General features: G+C 47.7%; 1 protein-coding gene across 12 annotated transcripts in view; it reads left to right on the forward strand.

The window, feature by feature from the left end:
* Positions 1 to 26,415, forward strand: part of CAPN13 (calpain 13) — an 83,578-nt gene that overhangs the window by 50,607 nt on the left and 6,556 nt on the right. For 6 of the 12 annotated variants that reach the window (XM_070512338.1, XM_070512330.1, XM_070512331.1 and 3 more), the window contains 14 exons: positions 2,355 to 2,432; positions 3,473 to 3,618; positions 5,382 to 5,524; positions 9,339 to 9,350; positions 12,159 to 12,361; positions 13,375 to 13,411; positions 13,712 to 13,819; positions 16,760 to 16,817; positions 16,912 to 16,970; positions 18,595 to 18,666; positions 19,560 to 19,635; positions 21,812 to 21,940; positions 22,975 to 23,030; positions 23,594 to 23,650. In XM_070512338.1, coding sequence (XP_070368439.1) covers positions 2,355 to 2,432; positions 3,473 to 3,618; positions 5,382 to 5,524; positions 9,339 to 9,350; positions 12,159 to 12,361; positions 13,375 to 13,411; positions 13,712 to 13,819; positions 16,760 to 16,817; positions 16,912 to 16,970; positions 18,595 to 18,666; positions 19,560 to 19,635; positions 21,812 to 21,940; positions 22,975 to 23,030; positions 23,594 to 23,620 — 1,204 coding nt within the window. In that variant the 3' untranslated portion in view covers positions 23,621 to 23,650. Of the gene's footprint in view, positions 1 to 2,354; positions 2,433 to 3,472; positions 3,619 to 5,381; positions 5,525 to 9,338; positions 9,351 to 12,158; positions 12,362 to 13,374; positions 13,412 to 13,711; positions 13,820 to 16,759; positions 16,818 to 16,911; positions 16,971 to 18,594; positions 18,667 to 19,479; positions 19,636 to 21,811; positions 21,941 to 22,974; positions 23,031 to 23,593; positions 23,651 to 26,415 lie in introns of those variants that run through there. The other 6 variants (XM_070512333.1, XM_070512332.1, XM_070512334.1 and 3 more) reach the window with 6 other exon arrangements.

A 26,415-nucleotide genomic window follows, 5' to 3' on the forward strand; every position in this document is an offset into this window, starting at 1 on the left:
TCCAGATCTTCCCAGTCATTACCCCGAGCTACCAAATATGGCCCAGGGAATGATACAATCGGCCAGGATCCCGGATCTGGGGTTGGCTGTTGGGGTGGGACTGGAGGAAGTGCCATGTCAGTGACACCTTCCCCTTGGGTAGGAGAACAGCCAATCAATTCACATGCGTTGATAGTTTGCCCATGTCTCCCAAATATCAAATGATCGGTGACCACAACCGAGGACATCAGAGATCAGGGAAAAGAAACTTCCCTCCAGCTGCCATGTTCAGGGAAAGCTTCATGGATGGGATTGAACTTGAGTTCAACCTCAAAAAAAAAAAGGTCTGACTCACTTCAGAAGAAATCGCTGGGTAGGCAGGGATGGGTAGGTCACTGTGCTGAGCCCAGAACATTTGTAGTGTGTTCAGGGCCAGCAAGCTGGCCTGAGGCAGGGGAACCTGAGAGAGAAGTGTTGGGAGCTGGGCTGGAGCCCAAATGCCAGCTTAGAAGTTTGGGTTTACACCCTCCAGGCCTGGGATTCATGAAGGCCCTTGACCAGGAAGAGAGGTGTGCAGAGCAGGAATTAGCGGAGGGACCGTGCACGCTCTCCATGGGGTCATGTACTTCCAGCGCTAAGGTTCACCGTTTCCCACCAGAAACCAGGCTGGAAGGAAGCGGCAGGGGCTGCATAATCACTGTCTCCACACAGGTGGTCGATGTCCTCCCTGCTTTTTAAGGAGTGGAGATGGATGGAGAGAGCCGCATGGTCTAATCTCAGCCGTAATTGAAATTTCAGTCGCACACACTTAAAGGCAAACTTGCATGAATCGATAGTGTATTGATTTACACTACATTTATTTTCCCTTACACACTGCAGAAAATGTAATTATTGCTTAATTATAAAATTGCCATTTTACAATAACACATCTGACTGGCTCAGCCTGCAGCCAGAAGCCTGGGTGGTGGTCCCTGCCTCACTCTCCCAGCACAGAGGTGACCCAGGCCCTCCATGCAAGCCACTTCCAGAGAAAGATCTCATGACACTTCTGTGCCCTTGGGGCCCGTTGCCCATGAGCCTGCTTCCACTTTGAGGAGTGGACTGAATAAGGGACAACAGCTCCCTTCTGCCTGTAAGGGTGTCGTCCTTCACCACAGACCCTAGGACTAGCTTCTGGAACACGTTATCTCAATGAAGTGGACAGCTTTAATTATTAATTAAGCAAGCAAAAGATTATTGCATGCCTACTATGTGCCAAGCATTGTGTTAAACCCCTGTGACGATATAATGGTGAGCAAGCCTCACAATATCATGGCGCCTGGAGTGTAGTGAGGGATAGCAAGAAATCAATGAGCACTAGTGACACAGGGAACTAAGTGCTGAGACAGGAGTGGTACAGGGTGCCATGGGGCCTCAAAGATGGGGTACCAATCCCAGAGGTGGGGCAGGGGCACCATAGGGAGACATGCAAGGTTTCTCAGCAGAAGTGCCTTTTAGGAGGAGAGAAGAGTACAAGTTCTTGGTTACAGGACTGAAAGCAGGAGGGGGGTTCCAGCAGAGGGAACAGCATGGTGAAGGCCAAGAGGTTGTTGGGGGGGGGGTGGCATGGACAGATGGACACGGGACAACACAGGTATTTCTAAGGAAATGAAGACAGTCATTGCTTCTGGAGCATAGAATTCAAGCAAGGGCAGAGAGAGAGCTGCTCAGGTAAAGCTGGAGAGGGAGGCAGAAGCCAAGGTTCCATTTCAGGAGTGTGAACTTCATCCTGAGAGTAAAAGGGAACTACCGATATGTCTTCAACAGGGAGAGGCCATAATCAGACTCTGCTTTAGAAAGATTTGATGTCCGAGTGGAGAGCGGATAGGAAAGCGAGCAGGACTGAGTTGGGGAACTCTGAGATGGAGATGGTTCCTAAACCAGGGAAGCAGCAGTAGGGATGGCAATCAGTGGATGGCTTTGAGAGGGGTTAGGAGATAGAATCAATAAATCATTAATTTTTGGTGATTGTTTGGATGTGGGAGTGCGAGAGGGAATGACTCCTTATGTTTTCATTCAGGCAACAGGAGGAGGCAGAGGATAAAGTATCGTGTGGGACGCGTTGATTCCAAGGTCACTGTGGGGCTCAGGTGGAGACGTGGGATGGACCGTAGCCTGTATCCATATAGAGCTCAGGAAAGAGGCTCAGGCTGTTACAGTTTGGAAGCCCTCAGCATACAGAGAATGCTGAGTCCTGTCACTAGGTAGAATGCCAGTCTCCACGTGCACCCCAGGAACTAATGGAGGCCTGTGCAAGGGGCCTCTGTTGGGCCATGTGTGGTTGAGATGAAACGCTCTGGGAGATCTCACCCTATGGTCTGTCTGTCAATCCTCAGGTCTCTGGAGTGGCAGGAAATCCATAACCAACAGAAAAGCCAGCTGTATGAGGAGGATAAAAACGATGGCGAGTTTTGGTATTTACTCTTCTTTTAAAATTATATTTTAAATCTTTAACTATTGCTCAAACCCTCCATCCCTACCCCTTTCCCTAAACTTTTGAAGAATAGAGATGAGCTTTGCAGAGACCTATGTAGAAAGAGCCTGTTTTTTCCACCAAGACAGAAAAGCTTTGGATGGGAAATTATTTGGGTGCTCCCTCTGTGTGAAAGGCATTTCAGCTCTGAAATATTGGAACTTCCATGAAATTTTCATGGTGAAAGGAAATATTGACACCAAAGCTTTGAAATCAACAGTTTCCTGGAAACTTGGAAACACTGTTATTATGCCTGTATCTTCTCTGCCATCTTTTGGGGGCCCTGGAGCTCCACAGTCTCCTCTGGCATGAACTGCGACCTCCCAGGCCTGAAGCTAGGGTTCTGAGTGAGACATCAGTGTCATCACCCTGCAGCTACTTAGGACTAGATGTTTTAAAAAAACATTCTCAGCCATATGCTCGCATCTTAAAGGATAAGATGGACATTTCTTTGAGAGGTTATCTGGTTTGCTTAGTGACATCTTTAAATGAAATCTAGCATGTGTGAAAAGGAACCTGGGTCTAAGTAATTAAGAATCAGAGGGACAAATGTAAATTAGAAGGAAAACTATTTGTAGTATCTCTACTTTAATCAAAGTACCAGGTGGGATTTTAGGTGTTGAATCCATTGTATTCTGATCCAGTCCTCAACAATAAATTTGGCAAAGTGTCCCAGCAGAAGGTGATTTTCCTAGCAGTGTGTAGGACCCATGGCAGAGAGAGACTGGCAGTCATCCTGCTGGCCATGAGAGGGACATGCAGAACCAGAATTTGACTCTGTCCTTGCCCTCCCAACTACTGGTGGGAGTAAAAGTGTCCTTGACAGTGGATGGGCCAGAATGAGGCTCTGATCTTTGGCTAGGACAGTGGTAAGTCAATGGGTACTTTAGCTGACAGGCAAAGGTAGAGCAAAGTAATAGGAACCCCCATCCTAAGGACAAAACTAGTGGTCATTGAGTGATGTGTATCTATTTTTAACAGGATGTCATGTCGAGATTTCCAAGAGAACTTCTCCTGCTTGTTTATATGTAACCAATTTCCAATCCTCCTGGACCATGGAAACATGCCCCATGAAAGATGGTCCCAAAACACGTTTAACGACCGTGCAATTCCAGGCAACACTACAGGTAGTTATGACATTGGTAATTATTCTGCCAGACGGGAAGCTGCCAGCCCTAACCCTGTCCTGGCTTCAGGTCTCAATGGCCCTTGATTCTGGACCATCAGCCTGAAGTTGAAAGGAGAGGAACTTGTCAGCGTAAAGGGATAGCCATATTTTCCCAAGGGAAATGACTGCTTGTGGGGGTGGGCAGGAGAATCTCAAATGTGCCTCCCCTGCACTTTCGTGTTCTCCCACTGTCCTTCTACTAACCTCCACCCACCTACCAGAGTAGGACAGGCTCACTGCTCTTCGGTAATTGTCCAGGACAGTGCAAGGGGCTTTGGAAAAAAAACACTAGACAGAAGTCAGGGCCTGAGTTAAACCATTGCCTTGCCATATACTGGCTTTGTGACCCTGAGAATATAGCTGGTCTCTCTGTCCTCAGCCTCCCCAACTGTAAGCAGTGGAATTAGTAACCCATGTTTGCCCCTTGAAACCAGAGTACCATCCAGACACAAGGGAGAATGTTCCTGCCCGTTTGGGTTGATGTATCCTGCAGCAGGATGCTGAGATCCCAGAGGTAGGCACCTCAGAACCTGCCTTTGGGCTCCCCTGGGATAAATCTTGTTGATTGTGACCTTGGGAGAGTCATATATTCTCACTGCACTTCCTGCTCCCCATTTGTGACACCAATGCATAAAATAGCTCCCTGCGAAGACGAACTTGAGTATGCTTACACATCCTTGATTGAAGAGGCTGTGCAAACAACATATTTGTATGTGTGTGTGCCTCTAGACATGTGCGTTCCCTTTCCAATGCCTGTGGAGAATCTTTTTCTTAAATGACCCGCTACCCCAGGGTTTCCCTCTTTTCAACCTCCAGCTCTTCACTCTGCTGGTCAGAGAACCTAGTCACCTGAAGGCCATGGTCACTCTAAGGAACCGCTGAGTCACTCTTGGGCAGAAAATTTACTGATTCATCTTCCTGACCTGCACCTGTCTGACTGTGGGGTCAAAGTCCTCTTCCCTGGTTACAGTGCATATCAATGAACTAATCAATATTATACATTGAGGCCATTTTAAGCAATTCCTTACAAGGGAGAGAGGGAAGGGAGCCAGCCAGCACCTGCTATGTGCTGCTAAGTGCACTGTAATGTATCATCTTGTTCAGCTCTCACAAAAAGCCTATGACTGTGATGGCCCTCGATATCTCCCCATTCCTGTTTCAGAGCTTCCCAGTTGTGACCCAAACCTTCTGAGATGTGTATTAATTCATCTCCATCTTGACTTGTCTTCATTCTTTCATGCGTTTGAACCATGGTTTTCACATTAGTTCTCTCCCTTGCTCTGGCTTTGATGAGCACGCTCGGGTAGTAGAGTACTATAAATTGCCATCTCTCTGCCTATTTTCCTCTGTCTCCGTTGGTGCTTGGGAGATTGACATCATTTCAAGGCCCTGATGGGTATCACCAATGCATAAGTTCATGCATACCTGAGGACTCTGGAATTCCACTTATTATTACCAAAAGAGCCCTCAACTTTGCAGTTTAAGAAACATTCTCACCAAGTGGGGAATATTCTTCCCCTCCTTGTTTTTGAGAGGAGAAGACTGAGGCTCAAAAAATAAAGGTTGTGCCACAATAGTAACTGTCGGGGCTGAGACCCAGGCCTTGGGTCTCCAAACCCAGAGTTTCTTGTCCAACCCGCAATGGCTCTCTAAATGGACATGGCCCCACCTGGGAGTACCAGGAGCCGAGTTAAGCTCCTATAACAGCTCTTTCTGCTGCAGAAGGACTTCAGAGGGAGACACAATCCATCTTCTCTGTGCTCGAGAGCATGGAAGGATACAATGTCGTCATGTCCTTCAACGTCAAGCCACAAAATTTAAAGGCAAAAGACGAGAAATTTCCACTCAGCTTCCATGTGTTCAAGGTAAGGCAGCCAACTTCAGGGCTTGCCCTTTCAGGACATTTGAGAGAGCAGCTGGCCAGGCTGGGAGAGTTCACTGAACCACAACCTTGGAGATAAAACCCAAAGGGCTATGGAGTTCATCTGGTCCAACTCTAAATTTGCAGGAAAACCTGAGACAGAGAGGAAATTAGACTTGATGAAGTTTTCGGTGAGACACATCTCTTGCCCATGTCACTTGTCAGCATTTCCTGGCATGCTGCAGGCTCTAATGCTTGTTTCTCAAAGAGTAGTCTGACCCAAGATCAATTGTTATAATAAAGCAGATTCCTGGGACCATCCCAAACCTTCTGAATCCGAATCACCACAGACAGAACCTGAAAATCTGCATTGTCACGAGCTCCCCTGTTTATGCACATGAAAGTTGGAGAATCATTGGTTAAACTTTGGGAGGAGTTTAAGGAAAAACACAATCCTGGTATAAAGCCAGGAGGTATGTTTTTCTCTTATATTTAGACCAAAGTCCAGTCAGCTCGGTGGTTGGTTTGCAAGCATCTGCTTGGCCACTAATCCAGCACCAGGTTCCCTCTCCACCTAGCCGCCCCTCTCCTCTCATGGCACTCTCAACCAGCTTTTCAGCTCCTGAGGGGCCATCCCCTACCACCACACCTGTACCTACCCCAATTGAGAGTAGGTAATCCGGGGATTCATTTTTTTTTTAAACTACCACTTAAAAGAGTTATGAAAGAAAATCTGATACCTCTGCTCCTTCCTCCTCCCAAATAATTTGACGCATCCCAAAGATAAAGCAAATGGTTCTCAAATCATATACCCCACAGCCTCTCTGCACCGATGTGGTGAACTAAGATCATGCAACCATCACATGCTGGGGTCCCCTCTCCTCATGTTAGAGTTGAGGAAACTGAGGCCCAGCAAGGTGAAGTGACACGGTTAGAGTTAATGGCAGAGCTGGGGACTGGGCATCAGGTGTCCCCTAAGCCTTCACTTAAATATACCCTCTCTGGTGGAGCTCTGATCATAGCATCTCTAGGAATGATCTCAGTTTCTGTTCACTGAGACTAAGGCAACATTCGCAACCATGGTTCTTAGCCCATATGGACAGGTGGGGCTCCTAGGTACACCACTCGTGGCAGGGCAGTCCTGGACGCTGGCTGTGGTTCACTCTAATAAGAAGGCCTCACTGATATAGTCTTTCAGAGTTCCAAGCGCCTTCACATTCATTGTCTCAAAAACCCTAGTATCCCCATTTTTATAGATGTGGAAGCCAAAGCTCAGAGATCAAGAATGGCCTGCCCAAGTTGCAGCTAGGAGGTGACAGGGCATTGCTTGATACCAGAACTCATGGCCCCAGGTCCAGGGCTTTCAGCTGGGCTCACACACTTGCATTTCTGGTGATGCTCACAGCTCAAGGAAAAACAGTGACTATGGCTCTAGAAGGAGAAGAATCTTCTGGGTTCTGCTCTCTGAGCACATTTCCACTTCCTAGTTGCATGAACTCAATGGAAGAGAAATTTTTGGGATTTAGCACAATACCTTTGAGGTACCTCGAACCTGCTTAGATTATCAAAGAACATCTAAGGATGCAGTAGTGGACAATCGTCATTTTTATCACCACCAGGCACCTGAACACTCTTCCACTTGGTGGAAGGCAGGGCCTAGTCTCCCACTGCAGGAGCCAAAGAGGCCAAATATTCCCTCCCCCCAGCCCTTGGAGGCAAAAGGGTAGATTGGTGTCCCAGTCTTGTCCAATTAGATGCTCCCCTCAGCCCACCCCACCACACACATTCTCGGTCACTCTGGGCTTTGACTCTCGAGGAAGTAACTATAAGGTAGGACCAGCCAAGGGATTATTTGCAGCAAATCTTTGGGCCCAGCAGCAGTAATACAGGCAGAGCCTGTGGCGGTGTCCAGCTGTGTTGCCACATCTTCTGGTTCCTACACATTTTCCAAGCTGCATTCTCTAGACTTCTCATTGACCCTGTAAGCTATCCTTCCCGTAAATTATGTTCTGCTCACCCCGCCCTCGGTTGGTTTCCATTGCTCTCAGCCAAGAATCCCAACTGATTCAAGTGCCTTCTAAGAAGCCCCTCATCCTCAGAGTCCCCCAACTCTCACCTCTGAAAAGAATTGGAGGAAAGGAGTTAGGAAGGGCTGGAAAAGAATTGAGGCATCTGGTCTACCAAGCCAGATTTACACAGTTCAGGGCACCAGAGAGGACAAGACCAGACAATGTCTCAGCCAACTCTTCCCTTTCCTAATGAGAGACAGAATCACAGAGAAGGTATGAGGACTGCTCCAGTACGCAACTCCTGGGGGTGCTGTTCACATTGTCATCTATGAGCCTGGTGCCCCAGAGCTGGGCAATGAAGCAGCTTTGTGTTAAATAATTTGCCCAAAGTCTTTATGGTTCAGAAGCCCTGGAAAGATTGTAATCACATGTTTTTTAAGTGCTGCCAGGACCATTTCTCTACTTTTCAGTCAGAGATGCATTATTTCTCAGCTGCCCACTTTTCTTAGGGGCACTCAGATCCGAGATTTCCTCAGGGTCCTTGGAGATCCCACCGGGTTTTGCAGGATCCTGATCAAGTAAAATGCCAAAGAAGAGTGCAGATCTTGAAAACTCAAGAGATGCTTCCGTTCATTTCACAGTTCAGCTGAGAAACAGGCTATGGTGTGAGGCCAGCCAGCAGACTCTCGGAAGTCTCCAGGGCTCTGGTGGTGTTAGTGGGTGCAGTGCTGCCCAGATGACAGCTGCGTTCAGTGCTCTGGGCCTCTGTGGGCCTGTGACTCCCTAACTGCTATGGGAACACTGCTTTGCCTTGCAACAAACCAAACATAGGTGGTGTACAAATAGGCAAGGAGAAGACAGGACAGAGAAAATGGGCAAGGGTGGACGAGCCATTTCATCCTCACCCTAAAGCTCCTCCCCAAGGCTGGGACTTTCCACCTCCCTCCTAGTTCACCCCTGGTCTGCAGAGAAGTCTCCCTAGGCAAATCGAGTGGTCCTGGTGGGGACCAGGATCAGCAATGAAAAGAACTAAAAGCCACCCCAATGGTGGAAGACAGTGCCTGGCAGCGAATCTTAATTACAAAGGAAGCAACACAGCTTGCTGTGTTCTCACCTCTGCTGCTTGGACTGCTGAGCCTCAGTTTCCACATCCATAAAATATAGAGCCTAGCGTCTGCTTGCAGGATTACCGTGACAATCCAACGCATTTCACAGAAGCACTTTGCAAACTGTGGAATGGCTTAAAAATGGGACTGCATCCTTGGTGCTTCCTTCTGCCACGCGGAAAGACTGGGACATAGGTATTTCCCCATTCAGACACGCACATACAGTCCTTTCAAACCCTGGGGGGCCTAGAACAAATTCCTATCGTATTTTGCAGTGGTCTAATGGACTAAGGAAGTTTTCTCCTTATCAGAGCTCCTGATATTGGGGAATTTCCATTGGTCCAGGTTTTGCTTTACATCCAGGCCCCATCAGTATCTGACTTCTCCCAATTTTATCATCATTGCTGTAAAGAGTACCCACAGCTGGCTGAGCTGATGGAGGGACAGTCTCCTTCTCCCAGGCACCCTCTTCCCCTCCCTGATTTCCTTCCCCTCCGTGCTCCCTACTATGGGTTAGGTTTCCTTTTTCACAGCTCCACACAGGGAATGAGTAACCATCCCCGTTCACCCCAGGGGGTGCAAGGGAACAGGCTGAATGTTCAAGAAGAAGGAAGGCAGGGCCCTGAGCCAGGCTGCCCGGATCCGCTCACCTTCGTGTTTTGGTTTGGGTTCCTGAACGTGTTTTTTTTCTTCTTCTCCACAGATTGACCCTCAGGTATGGCTCACTGCAGCCCTCACTGGGCTTCTCACACCTCTCTTGTCATCCGTCCTCTTCCAGCACCCGTGGCCTTGATGCATCTCTCGCTGTTTGGTGGCTGCAAATTCGGTCTGCTATGTGCTGTAACAGATACCAGCTTAGACTATCCAAACAGGTCAATGGTGCGGGACACATTTTAGCCGTCCTGGTCTAAAGACTGACCCCCAAGGGCTGCTCCCTAGTTTGACATTCCAAGAGGGGCTGCAGCTGTGAAACCATCTTCAAGCATTTGGCCTCTAATAGATAACACTATGCAGCCAGTTCCTTTTTTAAAAAAGTTATTTTATTGAAGTCATATTGGCTATGACATTGTGTAAATTTCAGGTGTACATTATTTTATATCAGTTTCTGTTTAGACTGCATCATGCTCACCACCAATAATCTAGTTTTTATCTGTCACCTCATGTGCCTCTTTAGCTCTTTTGCCCTTCCCCACCCCCTTCCCATCTGACAACCATTAGCCTGTTCTCCTTATCCATGTGTTTGTTTATCTTCCACATATGAGTGAAATCATACATGATTCTTATTTCTCTTAACATAATACCCTCAAGGTCCATCCATGTTGTTGCAAATGGCATAATTTTGTCTTTTTATTGCTAAGTAGTATTCCAGTGTGCGTGTGTGTGTGTATGTGTGTATATGTATACCACATCTTCTTTATCCATTCATCTGTCGATGGACCCTTGGGTTACTTCTACATCTTGGTTGTTGTAAATGATGCTGCCATAAACATAGGGATACATAAATCTTTTTGAATTATCGATTTCATGTTCTTTAGATAAATACCCAGTAGTGAAATAGCTGGATCTTATGGTATTTCTATTTTTAATTTTTTGAGGAATTTCTATACTGTTTTCCATAGTGGTTGAAAGAGATTCAGGGCTAATCAGGGTCCCTTGGTAGGATCTTTAACCTCTCATATTCTTTGTTAGCTCCCAAATACCCCACAGCCTGGATGCACACTGTGCAAATGCAATTTCAAGGCACATCCTTTAGCTTCTTTTACAGCCAAACTGCCACCCATCATAAGTAGATATTCTGGCTTGGCACTGGTGATATGTGAGTAAGGATGGAGAAGGACAGATAGAGTTTGAGAAGCTTGACCTCACAGGCACTCAGACTCCTTTAGTGGAGGTGGGCTTTGTTGGGCTGTCGTTGCCAAGTGGAGGCGTGTGTGTGGGGACCAAGGATGGAACAGAGGGAGCGGGATGTAGCCACAGCCAACAGGTGGTGACTGTAGCATGCTAGTGCGTCCGGGGAAGCTCCTCCAGGCCTTCCAGGGTGCCCTAGCAGGTAGACAGAGGCCAGACGGGTATCTCTGAGCAGGAGATACTCAGAAGCCTGGGCAAGAAGCAGACAGCAAGGAAGCCTCTCTGTCACAGCAGAGGCCCAACCACAGAGCTGGGTTTATGATCTGACTCTTGTGCCTGGCACCCCAGTCATGGAAGTGGAACTTCCAGAAGGGTTTCAAGGGAAGCACTCAGGTGCAAGGAACAAGTTGGTGTTGTAGTTCCCAGAGCTGGAGAATGAGGTAGAGACTTGATCCAGAAGAGGCACAAGCCCCATCCCTAGACCTACAGGGTCGGGTCTGTGGACGACTAGCTTTATGTCAGTTTGTCACTGGGTCTTCTGAGCCCTGAACCAAGAAGCTCTTGTCATGCCCCTATACTCACACTTCTTGATGCCAGTGAGTAAGTCTGTTCTGAAGGATCAGGAGCGTGGACAGGGCCACGAGGGTCCAATGGAGGGCAGGAGAGCAGGGAAATCCTTATCTTCTAGATTGTAGGAGGCACGATGCCCACACACCTCGTCACACGCACTGTCTACCCATGTGCAGGTGTGCATGCACACACACATGCACCCAGAGCCACGGGACAGTGCTGACTCTCTGGAGAAGGACCAATCTCATCATTGCTTTTGCCAGAAGGGCCCAAGCAAGCCAGGCTCCAGACAGACCAGTGCTGCAGAATCACCTCAAAGGTTGCCCATGGCCCCCTGCTACATATCTGGGACAGTGGCCTCTCTCCTGTCTCCCCTTGTACCCAGCCCTGTCCCCAACCCCTGAAAAGAAACTCTTCCCTTCTCCCTATTTTTCCCCAAGGCAGAGCTCACAAAGAATCATTTCACACTGCGTAATCATTCTAAATGGAACCACCATCTCGATGATATTGGGGAAAATTTATTTAGTAAGGGGGTTTTATTATGTAATATATATGTGACATTCGGTAATAGGAACTGCATTATATTTATTGTTTTATCTCTAAGAAAATATTGAAATAAAAGGAAAGTGATCAGGGCCTATTATTCTCCGATGAGAAGGAATTTCAGGGCTCTGCTGGAAAGATGGAATGGAGGAAGTGGAGAGTGCAACTCCGCAGCGCTGCAGCATCCAGAGAGTGCTTTTGCAAAAGGGTCAGGAGAGAAGGGGCTTTAGAGGCTCCCAAAGTAATTCCGTGTTGCAACAATCTCACTAGTTTTCATGGAAGTCTTCTTTATATACAAGCGGAGAGATAAACCCAAAAACCCAGGATGCTGTTAGATTTAATGAGGTAAAACCGTGTCATATTTCTTTGCATTCATTGTAGTGTTAGCATCTAGAGTAAATAACAGTCTAAACTCTGTTGCATCTTGAGAGTTCAGGTAAGCGCTGTCTCCCTTTCTAGGGCCTGTAATGCTGTTTTGGTGAACGGGGAGGGGTCTGGAAGGTGGTGGGTGGCTGGGGCACATGCACACAGGGGCTTTCTCACCATACTCTGTTTCTTTTAGTTCCAGCACTTCAAGAAGTTGCCGCCCACATTTTTTTCCCGGTTCAGAAATGCTGACATTTCTGTCAAAGTTTCTGAAACTATGTGCAACCTCACGAAGTGCTTCAGTCTGAACCCTGGGACCTATGTAGTGGCTGCCACTGCACACACAGAAGCAGTTGATTTCCTGCTCCGAATCTTCCTGAAAATGCCAGATAGTGACAGGTATAGAACCTCTGGGATTGTAAATGTTTTTACTGAATTTTATAAAAGCACATTGCATCATTCTGGGCAGCACATACTGTCTGAGGGGTATGCAGCACCGGCCCCTCTTTCGAGAAGCTCACCACAAAGGGAGGTGAGAAAGTTCGTGCGCCAGTAACTAGACCACAAACAGGATGCAGCCATTGCTATATGGAAATGCAGAGTCGCATGGGAGGACAGAGTAGAGGGACACACCTATGGCAAGAGGGACCGAGGGAGGCTTCTTGGAGGAAAAGACCTTTGAGCTAATCCTTGATGGAAAACATAATTTATCATCTCAAAGAGGAAGGCAATGCAGCTGGAAGAAAAAAGCTTGAGCAGAAGCAGGGAAGTGGGTGAGCACAGGGCTTGTTGAAGAATAAGTGATATCGGCTATATGCACAGGAAGGTGGTACACGCCATGCACAGCAACTGTCTGAAATGTGGCCAGAACTTAGAGTGCATCAGGGAGACAGTGAAAGATGGGCCTGAATGATACAGTCTGATCATGGAGGGTCTTTGGTGCCAAGACAATGGTCAAGACTGAGATCAGCAAGTATATACCCTGCTGGGTACTTCATCCCCTTTTGGAATTGAGGCAGACATCACCATAATCATGGCAGCCTTTACAGTTGAGCATGGATGAGAGCTTATCAGTCCAGCATGCCAGACAGCCACTGTGCCACCAATCAGAGTTGGAACATAGGACAGAGCTTATCTGCCATCCTGGCAATGGGAGTCACTGGTTGTGAAAGGAACAATTTACTAAATGGTTTGAAGACTAGATGATGTCTACCCAAAAAGACTGGACTTGTGGTCGTGATGCTTGTATGCTGACTACTGTGGCTGCCCACTTCACATCCTGCTGTGCTGAGGGCTCTCTGCTCAGGTCCTTGGCATAAATGTCCAATGCCACCTAGGTTGCCTTCCATATGTAAGCCTCCTTTGAATAGTAAGCTGGTCATCTTTGTCACACTGTCTTCCTGATTTTCTAGGCACTTGGGCAGCAATTTCCGCCTCAGACCATTGAAGGTAGGTGTTTGGCAAGGTTTGGTTGGCACGCTTCATTGGCCACATCCCATCCCTAAGAGCTTCTATCCTTCCCTCTTGCCTCCCCACTGACCAATGAAAGCAGAGACACAACCAGTCGATGATGGCTCAAAGATACAGCGTGGAGGGGAGACCAGGCCTCCAAGACCAGGCTGGATCCAACCATCTTCCTTCCACGAACTTCCATTTTCCCATTCCCCTAAAAGTTTTATCTGATTACTGGATGAACCTTTTGTCTCAGATCCAGGTGGGGGGTTCTTGTGCCCTCATTATACCTTACAGGTGGCCTCCTTCCCCAGAAATTTGATGTTGGCTATTTTCTCTTTGATCCAGCCAAGTCTTCCAGAAAATGGCTTCCAACAAAGAATTTTCTACAAATATGCTCATCAGGTACAGTACTTAGCAGGGGACAGGTGAGGAGGGACCAGAGGGAAGGAAACCTCTCCCAAGCCCTTATCAGGATACAGAGAGGAAAGGTGACTTGATGGGTCATTTTATCAGCCTCTCTCCCTGGATGTCTCCAGAACTGATCTGGCTACAAAACTCTGGAGAGAAGTGGTGCCCCACTTGGGTGACATCTGGGATGGAATGTAGAGCTTGGAAAGGGAGGAGCTAATTATGGGGTGTGAGAGAGAGAGAGACAGACAGAGAGCTTTTTAAATCTTTAAACAGGCAATTGGCAATACCCCTTGAAATTTTTCCTTCTCCCACTCTGCTGCCTCGCACCAACCTTGGCATCATCCCTCCCGGGAGCCGGCCAGCTTCAGAAAGCACCAACAGTCTTCTTCCTGCCAAGCCACCTATGTGCACAGGGGATTTTCTTAATGGTTTAATAAACCATTATAAAGAAATCCTTGACTTGTCAGTATAAAAACAGCTGCCAAGGGCTCTGCACAATGGACCTTTTACCATTGATACAGACAGTTGTGTGTACCATGCCAGCCTTGGGCCAGCAGAGGCCAAGGACAGGAAGGATGCCAGGGCTTCAGAGGACTAATGGGGCAGTCGTAACCAGGAGGCAGCCCAAAGGGAAATTATTCAGGCAGCCTTGGCCCAGAGGACAAAATAGAGAAAAATGAAGAATGTGGCTGGCATGAGGGGTACATATTGCGAGGAGCAGCTCAGTATGGACCTCCTTGAAATCATTATTGGCCCAAGATTCAGGTCCACATCTGGGCTGATTCAGAAGGCCCTTTACTTGATGCAGGACAAGGTCTGCCAAGATGATTGTCCCCAAGATGATGTTGTATGCATCCCTTGTCCCCAGTACCTATCACTACCCTTGGCACAGAAAAGGTACTCAATCAATTTGCATTGAATTAAGACAGGTTAGCTTCCCCGGAGCAAATGCCCAAGCTAAGGTTACTGAGCTGAGGTGATCAGCAGGACCTGATTAGGATACCTGAGACCCAGCTTCCTTCAGGGGCAGGTAGTAAAGTGCTCAACAAGGCCCATGCCCCTGCACATCTGAAATAAAAAGTATAATTTTTATATCCTCCTAGAGGGCAACTGTAAGCCCATATGGGGCTTTTGTAGGAATTAGGATGAGACACAGATGCAGCTTTGTGCCAGGGTGCATGGCTGGGAAGTGGAACATGGACTGAATTCAACACCCTTTTTAGCCCTCGGCCAGGAACCCTTGAGCAGGGCCAACCTAGCATCATTTTGCACAACCTGAAAACTGTTGTCAGAGGTTGTGTCCTTGAAGGAAATGTGAAAGCAGAATATTCGTGCATGCGCTCCCTGTGTCCCCTCTCCTCATCTCTTGTGCCATTTAACTAGGCTTAAGTGAACACAAAGACTGCTTCCCGCTGCTACCAGGATCATGAGCTACCTTCATGTTTGTAGTGGTGGTGATGGTTCCATAACCCAGGGTCTGCCTGTGGGGAAGGAAGGACTCATTCAACCTCCAGGACAGGCCAAGTCTATCCTGCATCATTTCTTCAATTGGCAAACACGTACCAGATACCTAGGTCATTGCAAGTACCATGCTGAGCTTTGGGAATGCAAAGCATCAATCCTCGGGGATCTTACATTGAGCTGGTAGAGGCAAACGTGAAATTCATTGGGAATTTGTTTATCTTCATTCCTATCCTCTTCTCCTCAAATATTTTCTTGGTTACCAGGTTCAGGGTCCAGGTCAGGGGCTGTCCTAGGGTGGGGGATGTGCAGAAGGAAGGAGACATGGTCCATGCCCAAAGATGCGTATATTCTAGTTGCTGACTCCATGTAAGTTAGTTCCTCACCAACATGTCAACTGCTCTTCAAATTGAGGTGCTGTGATTCTTTCAAGGAAAAAAATCAGTGAGGTGGGCACACAGCACCAACTTCCCTGACGTAACCAACCAGTGAGACCTGAGGGCCAGTTTTAGACACTGGCGGGATGTGGTTCTCAAAGGGCATCCTGAGGGGTCGTCCTAGTTGAAGGACTCATCTAAAGACAGGCCGTAAGGCCACTTTTGCTTTCAGTTCTGTGTGGGGAGGCCAACCCTGTGGACAGAGTGGCTGCTGGGAGACCTCACGCCAGCTCCTTCCGCCATATAAAAGCTTTCCCAGGGTGATGATGTCACGTCATCCCCTCAGCTTTTACCAGGCTCGATGTAAGAACAAGCAGCATATAGAAACAGCTCTCTTCTCTCTCAAGTTGTCATAGAAGATGCTGTCCATGAAGCTGCTCAGTGTCCCCAGGAGAAAATTGGATGCAGTTAACACCTCCAGAAGCTCAGACTAGCAAGAGTTTTTCTCCTCTCAACTTCAATTGCTTCTTTTTTGTAATCCCAGGAAGACCATGATGTCTCCCTTTTTGTTTCAGTGGCTGAGAAGACTAATGCTAAGTATGTGCTCAATGAGAGCAGCTTCTCTTAGCCTAGGTTCCTGGCATTTTTATCACCTGTCACCACACACACACACACACACACACACACACACACACATATACACACACATTCTCAGTAGGCATATTTTCTCTTAGTCTCTTTCTGGCAGCAGATGGGGAAACATACCTTCAGGGCTGAATTGATTCATTCAACAATATTTCTCTGAAGTGCCAGGTATGAGGCCAGTGAGGGGGAACAAACGCTACTTTCAGACCAATAACAAATGAAGAGATAATGCCAGGTGGCCACACAGGATCTCCAGTGTCAGGAGTGATCAGCACTACAGACGTCCAGGGGAGGGAGTTGTCACCCTGGCCTGGAGCAATCAGGAAGGGCTTCTTGGCAGTGGTGAGGGGCCACGGTGGGCACAAGTGCTCTTACAGAGGCAGGCAGGTGCGCCCCTCAGCTCCTGGGGGCTGATGTGGTCCCTGCATTTCTCCTTCATTTGGATCAGGGACTGGACATTGATGCCACCCAGCTTCAGGGCCTTCTCAACCAGGAATTCCTGAAAGGTAAGGACCTGCTGGCCCCAGCCTCATCTTCACTGCCAAGCCAGTCCAATGTCGCCCTCCTGACATTTCTGTCCTTCCTATTCTCCCCCCTCAGGACCTCCAGGGGACACTTTCTCCTTGGATGAGTGCCGGAGCATCGTAGCCCTGATGGATGTATCCTTTGCCATCATCCCCCCTGCCCCTTCCCCAGCCCTGAGGGCCCATCTGCTCAGTGGGCTTCCCCAGGGGTCTAATTAGGACGTTAGAGAATCCTTTTCTCACTCAAGATTTCTCTTTTGCCTTGGTTCCAAGGCCTCACCGTAGAGCCTGGGTTTCTGTGGATTCTATACTGACTCACTAACTCTCCAGGACAACCACAGCAAAAACGACAGTAGTGACCATCTATCAAGCGTCTACTGTGTGCCAAGAACTGTACTGGTATATATATTTTTTTTCTTTGTAATTTTCACAACAACCCCTGTGATAAGTATTATCCAATCATACAATTAAACAATCAGGGTTCAAAGAGGTTAGGTAATTTGCCCAGATCATGCAGCTAGTCAGAATTTGCTCCTGGATTTGAAGTTGGAATTTTCAGCCTTCAAAGTCTATGTTCAACATTATCCTACACTGCCTCCTAGTAGCCCCACTGGGAATTATTCTCCTTCCACCCGTCCCCTTGCCCCTGGTGGAGTCTTCGCTATTTAAATTCCTTGTTCAACAAGCCCCCAATTCAATAAAGACAACAACCACCGAAACTTGTAGAAAACTCCTCGGTCTACACAGTAGTTGCACCTCATTATTACTAGTTTGCTGCATTTGCAGGTGAGCAGACTGGGGTTGGAACAGTCCAGTGACTTGTCCAAGTTCCATGGCCACAAGTGGCAGGGCTGAGAATCAAACCCAGGTCTCCTAACTGCCATCCTGACTTCCTCTCTCCCATTAGCCACTTCTTCCCCCACCTGCCACGTCTCCCAATGGGCAGGCAGGAGAGACTAGCCCCATGTGTGCATAACCCCAGCTGCCACCTTCTAGCTCTTCACTCGGGTGTGTGCTGTCTCCTGGGAGCAAGACAGATCCCCCGGCTCTTCACACTTAACAAGACTCCATTGGAAATGTGAAGCCAGCCATTGTAGAGCAAGAGGGCTTCTTGAGGAAATCATGAATCAGGTGCTGTCTCTGCTGGCAGTGGTTTGGGATCACTCAGAGACACTGCCCTTCCTTGCCGGATGAAACAAAATAGCCTGGGGCAGGTGACCCTCGGGGAGGTCAGGCCTGCCAGATCCCTGCAGAGCGGGCAGGCCTTTTCTACCTCTAGTTCCTTAGAGACTGATTCTTTTCCTTTCATTAGTTCTCATTAAACCCATGACACAGAGTGACCAAGGCTGGCTTCATACACAGAACACATTCCATCCACTCGCCTGCATTCACTTCTCGTGCTGCCTCCAGAGGTGAAATGACCCCCTCAAGCTTCTCCCCACTCTCCCTGCCAGCAGCCCCACTCCAACTGGTGAAGGCTGAGTTTTGGTCTCTCTCTCTTCCTCTGGATGCAAGTGATGTAGGCCCTCCTTTCTCAGGGCTTCTGTCTCCTTCCAATTGTTCATTTTTCCTTGTAAAATAAATCTAAGGCAGGTCCTTTCAGACACAGTGGGAGCCAGCTGGCTTGGGGCCACATCCAGGTGACGTTGGACCAACTGTTACTAGTTGATGGATGGAGCTGCTCCTGCTTGCTGGGCTGGCAGGACCTGCAGCCCCTCTGCTCACTGCACACTGGACTGGTTAACTCTTAACTCCCCAGCAGCTGAAAGTGAATGGGAGGCTTGACCAAGATGAGTTTTCAAGGCTGTGGAGGCGTCTTGTCCACTACCAGGTACTGGCATGTTCTCTTTTGACTAGCACCCTCATCTGTCCAATTTAGCAAATAGTCACTGGGTGCGCAACACTGCACTAGGGTTGAGGGGTAGGAAAGAAGAGAAAACTCACCCCTACCCTCAAGGAGAGCTCCCATTTTGTTTGCGGAAACGTATATGCCCAACTAGGAGCACCAGGCAATGCCCGATCAAGTGGCGGGATGAGGAGCACTCCAGGAGGCTGAAGCAGAGAGGGGTCACCGTGAACTATAGCTAAAACTGCCAGCAAGCACTGCCCTTCTCCTTCCCCCCCTCTCCTTCCTCGCCCCACCACCGCAACATCCCCCTAACCACGGTTCATCTCATTCCCTTCCCATCCATCTGCCAGAACATGCTGCAAAACCACAGATGTGGTCTGTGGCCTCCCCGTTGTTTTCAGGACAAAGTCCAAACTCACCAGAGCTGTGCACAAGATCCTCTGAGCTGGGACCCTACTGTGGGGTCCAGGAGAAGCCTCTTCACTCATCCCACTCATTCCTTCAGACCCCAACTATGAGACTCCTCACTGTCCCCTCCCTGTACTCCGAGCCTGGCCAGGGCCCACCCACCCTGAGAGTCTGGCCTCAGATGCACCTTCCCTGTGGGGCCTCCCTTCGGCCCTTGCCTACCCCCAAGGCCCAGTTAGTTCCTCCTTCAGCTCCTAACAACAACCCACAATAAAAAAATAAAGTGTTCCTGTGTGGCTCTACCAGCGTGTGTCACCTAATCCCTGACTTGGGGTCATTTGGCTTCTGACAGGGTACTGCAATGGCTGACATGTCCCCCCCCATTAGATTGCAGGGTCCTCCAGGACATCCTCTTCAAGGTGGGCACTGGGACTCACATGGGCTTCTTGCTTCTTTTCCTATATCAGAGTGTTTTCCAGAACACCCAGGAGAACTCTGGAGTTTTCCTGAGCCAGGATTTGTGGAAGACCATAAAAGCTACAGGTAAAGCAGGGGACCTTTTGAGCCGTGCTGATTGGAGGCTGCGGGTTGTGTGTGCATGTGATGCCCACTCCCCTGGCATGCTGTAGGCAAGGCTGGTGCAGTGATGCTGGGCAGTCTGGAGAAAGCAGAGCTGCAGCTTCTGCATCCTCTGGTTACAGGGGCCTCTGTGGGCCTCCAGGCTCCGGACTCAGACTCCATCCTCCTCCGCCTGAGTTCTCATGCGTCAGTCAATTTTCCCAATTTCCTTTTCTCCCCAGCACAGCTCTAATTGTGAGAAAATAACCCTGCCTGATTGATAGCCTAACAGAAATTGCACTTGCCTTCGAGACACTTCCATCACAGCATCTGGGCCATCAGGGTTAAATACCCTTGGGCGGGCTGATGTGCTCTCTTCACAGAGGGTTTTGGGCTAAATGAAATCAAATGGCATCTGTCGGCTTCGAGTAGGCAAAAGCTTTCAGTCCTGGGATAATGATCATAATACCGTAGGGTGCAAAAGTGCTTCCTAGTTGAGCAAGAACTTGTTCTCACGTCATCTCACTTGATTGTCTCGGCTCCTCTGCAAACCTGGAATGGCAGGAATCATTATCTCACTGTACCATGGGGAGAAATGGATTACAAAAAGTTAAGTCAGGAAATTACCACCTTCCTTAATAAAATCTAAAATCAGGGGCCAGCCTGGTGGTATAATGGTTAGGTGTGCACACTCTGCTTTGGCAGCCACAGGTTCGCAGGTTCACAGGTTCCGATCCCGGGCATGGACTTGGTGCTGCTCATCAAGCCACACTGTGGCAGCATTCCCCATAAAATAGAGGAAGATTGTCACAGATGTTAGCTCAGCAACAATCTTCCTCAAGCAAAAAGAAGAAGATTGGCAACAGTTGTTAGCTCGGGGCCAATCTTCCTCACACACACAAAAAAAATCTAAAATCAGATTCCCCCAGGTTACCACAAGAATAATTCTCCCTCTTGTGGCTCCAGCGGGTGGAAACATGGCCTGCTGCTCCCCACTTTAGCATATTTCCTGCCCTTAATTCTTCATAGCAGAGGGCTGGGGTTCTCAAACTCGAGCGTGCATCAGAACTCCCTGGAGGCTTGTTAAAGCACAGACTGATGAGCCTCACCATCCACCCAAAGTCTCCGATCCAGGAGGGTTGGGGGAGGGCTGGGGTGGGGTTCAAGAATTTGCATTTCTAAGTTCCCATGCTCCTGGTCTGAGGACCACACTGAGAACCACTGAATAGCCAGTGAATGATGAAATCTTTAGAGGAGATCTCACTAATGACTCCAGCATAATGAAAGGCAGAAAGATAGAGAATAGTTGGAATTCAACTCAAAAGCCTTCAGGCACCAGGCAGGTAACCGAAAGGGGTAATGGAGCTAACCCAAGAAAAGAGGGTTATTTGGGAATGTGGCAAGCTGGGGAGTCGTGCCCTGTCGAAAGGCATTCAATTCACATGTTATTAACTCTGCTGGAGAAACCAAGCATTCCCCTGGCTGCATCCCCTGGATGGGTGGTTTGACCTGGAAGGTTCCGCTGGCCTCCCAGAGCTTACAGGCCCGACTGTGCCAGCCTGCTGTTGTCTACTAGGTGGTGGATGCCTCCCTAAAGCTTATGACTAGACGTGCAAGACGACAGGGTCCAAAGAGGGAAAGCCACCTCTGGCCTGCCCACTGGAGGCCACCTTCTGAGTTGTGGTCTCCCCTCGGAGGACTGACCTCTTCACTGGATGACTGACTTAGGACTGAATCCCCCTTTTCCAGGAACCACACTTGCCCACACAGGCAGCATCCACACCTAAGACCCACAGACAGTCATGGGGTTGGGGAAGAAGGTTGTTTTACAAGGTCACCAGTAGAGGGAGGCCTGAGAGAGGCGGGGCTGGGACAAGCCCCAGGTGTCCTGGCAGCTCCCACCCACAGGGGAATTATCAGATGATGATGAAGGCTGATGTGTCCCCAGAACAGTGTTTTTGGGGCCCAGCAGCCAACAAGAAAGAGGCAGCTGGAGAATCAACATCACTGCAGAGGAGCGGATTGGCCTCCGCACCAGGCTGAGGAGGAAATGGTGGTGGGAGGCCCCTAGGCCCTCTGAACCGGTTTCTCAGACCTTGGAAGGCAGAGGCGCACACCACCCTGGCTTCCTCCCTGCTCACTGGCTCACTCTGTGGTCCAGACTTTCTTGCAGAGGTCTCCATCAGCGATGAGCTGCTGGACCTCATGGCTCTCCGGTACAGTGACGGTGCTGGCAGGATCAGCTTCCCCAGCCTGGTCTGCTTCCTGATGCGGCTTGAAGTCATGGCAAGTAAGTGTCACCTGCAAGACATCCTGAGGCCTTCACAGTCACCAAAGAAAGCTCCAGGAAAGGACCAGGAATGCACTCCTGCCCCAGGCCTGGGCAAGGGTAATAGGCTGGACTGGAGTCCTGTGCAAGGAGCCCCTGCCCCAAGAGACAGGGCCAATGTTAGCCCACGTAATGGTGTAGTTGATGTGTGTCCCCAGCATCCCTTATGCACCCTTCTCTCCCCAGGACGTTCCCCTGTCCAGCCTCCCATCTGCTCCTCCCTCTTCAGTGCCTCTTTCAGGAACAGGGTTAAATCACTGTGTCCCCTGTCCAGATTGTGTTCAGGGTTTACACCTGCTCTTCAGTCACAGTGAATGGTTCGGGTCTCTGCTGAAGGGATTGCACGCCAGAGCGAAGAGGTGGGGGCTGGAGGTCTTTCCCAAGGCTTCAGAAATCCAACTCTGTAGGCCAGAAGTTTTGACATGTTTTAGCATCATACTCCTTTGTTTTAAATGAAAGTTTATGTAATGGAGCTGCTGTGGTTGAGGTAGAAGTGGGATCTGACCTCCACTCTAATCCTTGCCCCGTCCCTGGCATGAGGCACCTCTGTAAACCCGGCAGCTCTGGGCTGACAATTAACAAAGATTGAAAGAACGGAGCCCTAGGAAGGTAAAAGAGGAGCCTGAGGCATCAACCTTGTTCCAGAGAGTTCTCAGCTGGACAAAGGACGTTCCTCAAACTGTTCCCCTGAGATACTTCCTAAGACAAGCCCACACATCCCCACGTCAAGTGTAGAGGGATGCACAGTGCAAGGGAAGGGAAGAGAGAGAGGGATGTGAGGGCCAGAGCCGTCAACAGGAGCTCTTTGGAAGAGGCGAGCCCTGAGATGTCCCTGTAGGGTTTGGCTGCAAGGAGACAAGGAGGGGAGGCAGGTACGCTCTGTGGAGAGTGAGAAAGTGGTTTACACAACATCCCCACCTTTGCTTGGATCTTCACATCGGCCCAGGCCTGCCTCCCATGGCTTGGCCTGATTCTTTTCTTCCTCTCTACCCTAGAGGCTTTCCAGAACCTATCCACGGATGGAGAAGGACTCTACCTGACAAAAAGGGAGGTGAGCTACCTTCCCCTCCTAGAGATAGGGCACAGCCCCAGGCTACCTCTCCTCATCTGATTCCAGGGGGCATTTTTCTCCCTGAGGATATTGAACAGGCTGTCAAAGGCCAGCCAAGCTGCTGGCCCCCCTGCCTCCAATTATTGCCTTTATATATTGCTCTCTGCCAAGGCTGCTTTAGGATCTTGGCAGACAGATTTTATTTTTTTCCAATAGCTTAATAAAGCAGAGGATTATGTGGGAGTAATAAATCCAAGCGGGAACTGAAGAACACCCGCTTAGCTCACTGTACATTAAACTTACTCCTATTGAGTTTTAGAGCGAGCTTCCTGGCCCAGCCAGCTGGTCGACCTCAGCTACCCCTCTCACTGCCTGGCTCTTCAGGGGGTAGCAGAAGATAGGCTGTGACGGCGGCTAGGACCTCTTGCTTGTGTTGGAATTATCTGGAAAGGGTTGATGAGACTAGACTGAGATCTTTCAAGGGAGGAAGGTACCATTTGCCCTGCTGTGTATTAAGCTAACAAATTTAAAGATGGATTGTAATGACGATGCTTATTTCTCAGTGGATGAACCTGGTCATGTACAACTGAGCAAGGGGAAGAGCAGACTCCAGAGTCCAGGTAAGATATGGCAGCTTTAGAATCATTTTCTTATGGGGGTAAAATTTCCTTTCTCCTCCAGGAACTGCACATAAGACTGTCTCTGGGAACAGCCTCCCCAAAGATTACAGAGCCCCTATCTGTGTGAGCCAAGGTTCAGCTGCTCTGGACCCCTGAGTTTCAAGGCCAATGCTGCAGATTTCAGCCAGGCCATGTAGACCAGCGGGCATTCATAAGAGTGTGGCCTGAAAGTCATGAGTGAGGGATTTAGAATTCTTTTTTTTAATTAATTTATTTTTTATTGAGATATAATTGACATTTAACATTGTGTTAGTTTTAGCTATACAATATAATGATTTAATATATGCATATATTGTGAAATAATTACCACAATAAGTTTAGTTAACATTCATCACCATACAGAAATTTTTTTCTTGTGATGAGAACTTTTACGATTTACCATCTTAACAACTTTCAAATATACCATATAATATTACTGACTCCAGTCACCATGCTGTACATTACATCTGAGGGACTTATTTATCTTATAACTAGAAGTTTGTACCTTTTGACCACCTTCACCCCCAGCCTCTGGCAACCACAATGTATTCTCTGTATTTATGAGTTCAGTTTTGTTTTGTTTTTTAGATTGCACATATAAGTGAGAGCATACAGTATTTATCTCTCTGACTTATTTCACTTAGCATAGTGCCCTCAAAGTCCATCCACATTGTCATAAATAGCATGATTTCCTTCTTTTTTATGGATGAATAATATTCCATTGCATTATGTATACCACATCTTCTTTATCCATTCATCCACTGACGGACACTTGGGTTGTTTCCATGTCTTGGCTATTCTCAATAATGCTGCAGTGAACGTGGAGGTGCATATATATTTTCAAGTTAGTGGGTTTTTTCCTTTGGATAAATACCCAGAAGTAGAATTGCTGGATCATATGGTAGTTCTATTTTTAGTTTTTTAAGGAACTTCCATGCTGTTTTCCATAGTGGCTGCACCAACTTACATTCCCACCAACAATGCAGAAGGGTTCCCTTTTCTACCTCCTCATCAACCCTTGTTATTATTTGTCTTTTTTTGATGATGGCCATCCTAAAAGATATGAGATGATATCTCATTGTGTTTTTAATTTGCATTTCCCTGGTGTTTAGTGATATTGAGCTCCTTTTCATGTACCCATTGGCCATCTGATATCTTCTTTGGAAAAATGTCTGTTCGGATCCTCTGCCCATTTTTAATAGGATTGTTTTTTTTTTCATTGAGTTGTATGAGTTTTTTATGTGTTTTGGATATTAACCCCTCATCAGATATATGATTTGCAAATATTTTCTCCCATTTGGTAGATTACCTTTTCATTTTATTAATGATTTTTTTTGCCTGTGCAGAAGCTTTTTAGTTTGATGTAGTCCCACTTGTTTATTTTTGTTTTTGTTTTGGATGTCTTTGCTTTTGATGTCAAATCCAAAAAATCATTGCTAACACCAGTGTCAAGGAGATTACCCCCCTATGTTTTTTTCTAGGAGTTTTGTGGTTTCAGGTATTACATTCCATTCTTTAATACATTTTGAGTTGAATTTTTGTGTATGGTGTAAAATGGTGGTCCAGTTTCATTCTAGAATTCTTAATCAAAGTTCCAAAGAGGAAAGCCAGTCACTCATCACAGGAGAGGCTAATGAGCAGAGCAATAGAAATGAGCAGACCTTGGGGAGAGGAGAGTTGGGTCCAGCCCCAGATCTACCATTGCCTCATTATGCAGCTGTGGACAGATCACAATCGTCTGTAGGCACCAACGTCTATACCTCCATCATGAATGTGCTGAAGAATTAATGCCCATGTCACTTGTCTTCTACATGTTTGTTTTCAGGGAACAGACCCTAGAGTTACATAGTCCATACTCCATGCTACTGTAGCAGAAGCCCTGACAGAGTCAGCTATAATCTTCCAGGCCTGGGGAGCTCAATATTTTGTACTCCCCATTGTTGGAAATCTCCAGGTGTTAGGTATTCTTTATCTAGAGACAACAATCTACTTCCCTGGAACTTTCTACCCATGCTTCTAGCTCTATTCTCTGGACCACTGTAGAAACAAGTCTGGACATGCCAGAGCTTCCAGTACTTGAGGATAGCTTTGCTGCCTAGCCCAAAGCCTCTCTTCTTTAGTCATCCCTTTGGTTCTCATCCAGGACCTATTGGTGACCATTCTCTATATGCCAGTGTCCCTTTGAGATATCCGGTTCCCCTATGCAGCGGTCCCAGGATCAACACATTCTGGAACCCTATTATTTTTGTAAACAGCATTTATTTAATCTGCCAATCATGTACCTTGAGCCAAGAGACAGACACTCTCTCCATAAAGAAATAATATTGTAGCATAAATATTTCCTGATAAACACTTGGTGCTTCTTAATGGATACAAGTTAACAAATGTTCCAGAGATCAAACTTAATTAGATTCAACTATATTTTCTTGAATTCCCCTTTCACTCCTTTTTAAAAATAGAACAGTTGATCATTTGCAATTTCCAATCTGGCTGATTCCTATTCCAATCTTCATGATTTCTAATATCAGGAATGGTTTTTCAATTGTTATCTTGAAGCTAATTCAGTACACAGGACCTAAAGCTTGAACTTTTGAAATAACTGGATTCTCTCTCATTATCCTTTCTCCTATATAGGGTCCCAATTCCCTCTTAACTAATTTTTCCACACTTCCTTTTCTGAAGACTATGTAAGAAGGAAGTAAAATATAAAATGAGTGGTTATGTGT

Source organism: Equus asinus, chromosome 6 (genome assembly GCF_041296235.1).
Source record: "Equus asinus isolate D_3611 breed Donkey chromosome 6, EquAss-T2T_v2, whole genome shotgun sequence".
NCBI classification, from domain to species: Eukaryota; Metazoa; Chordata; class Mammalia; order Perissodactyla; family Equidae; genus Equus; species Equus asinus.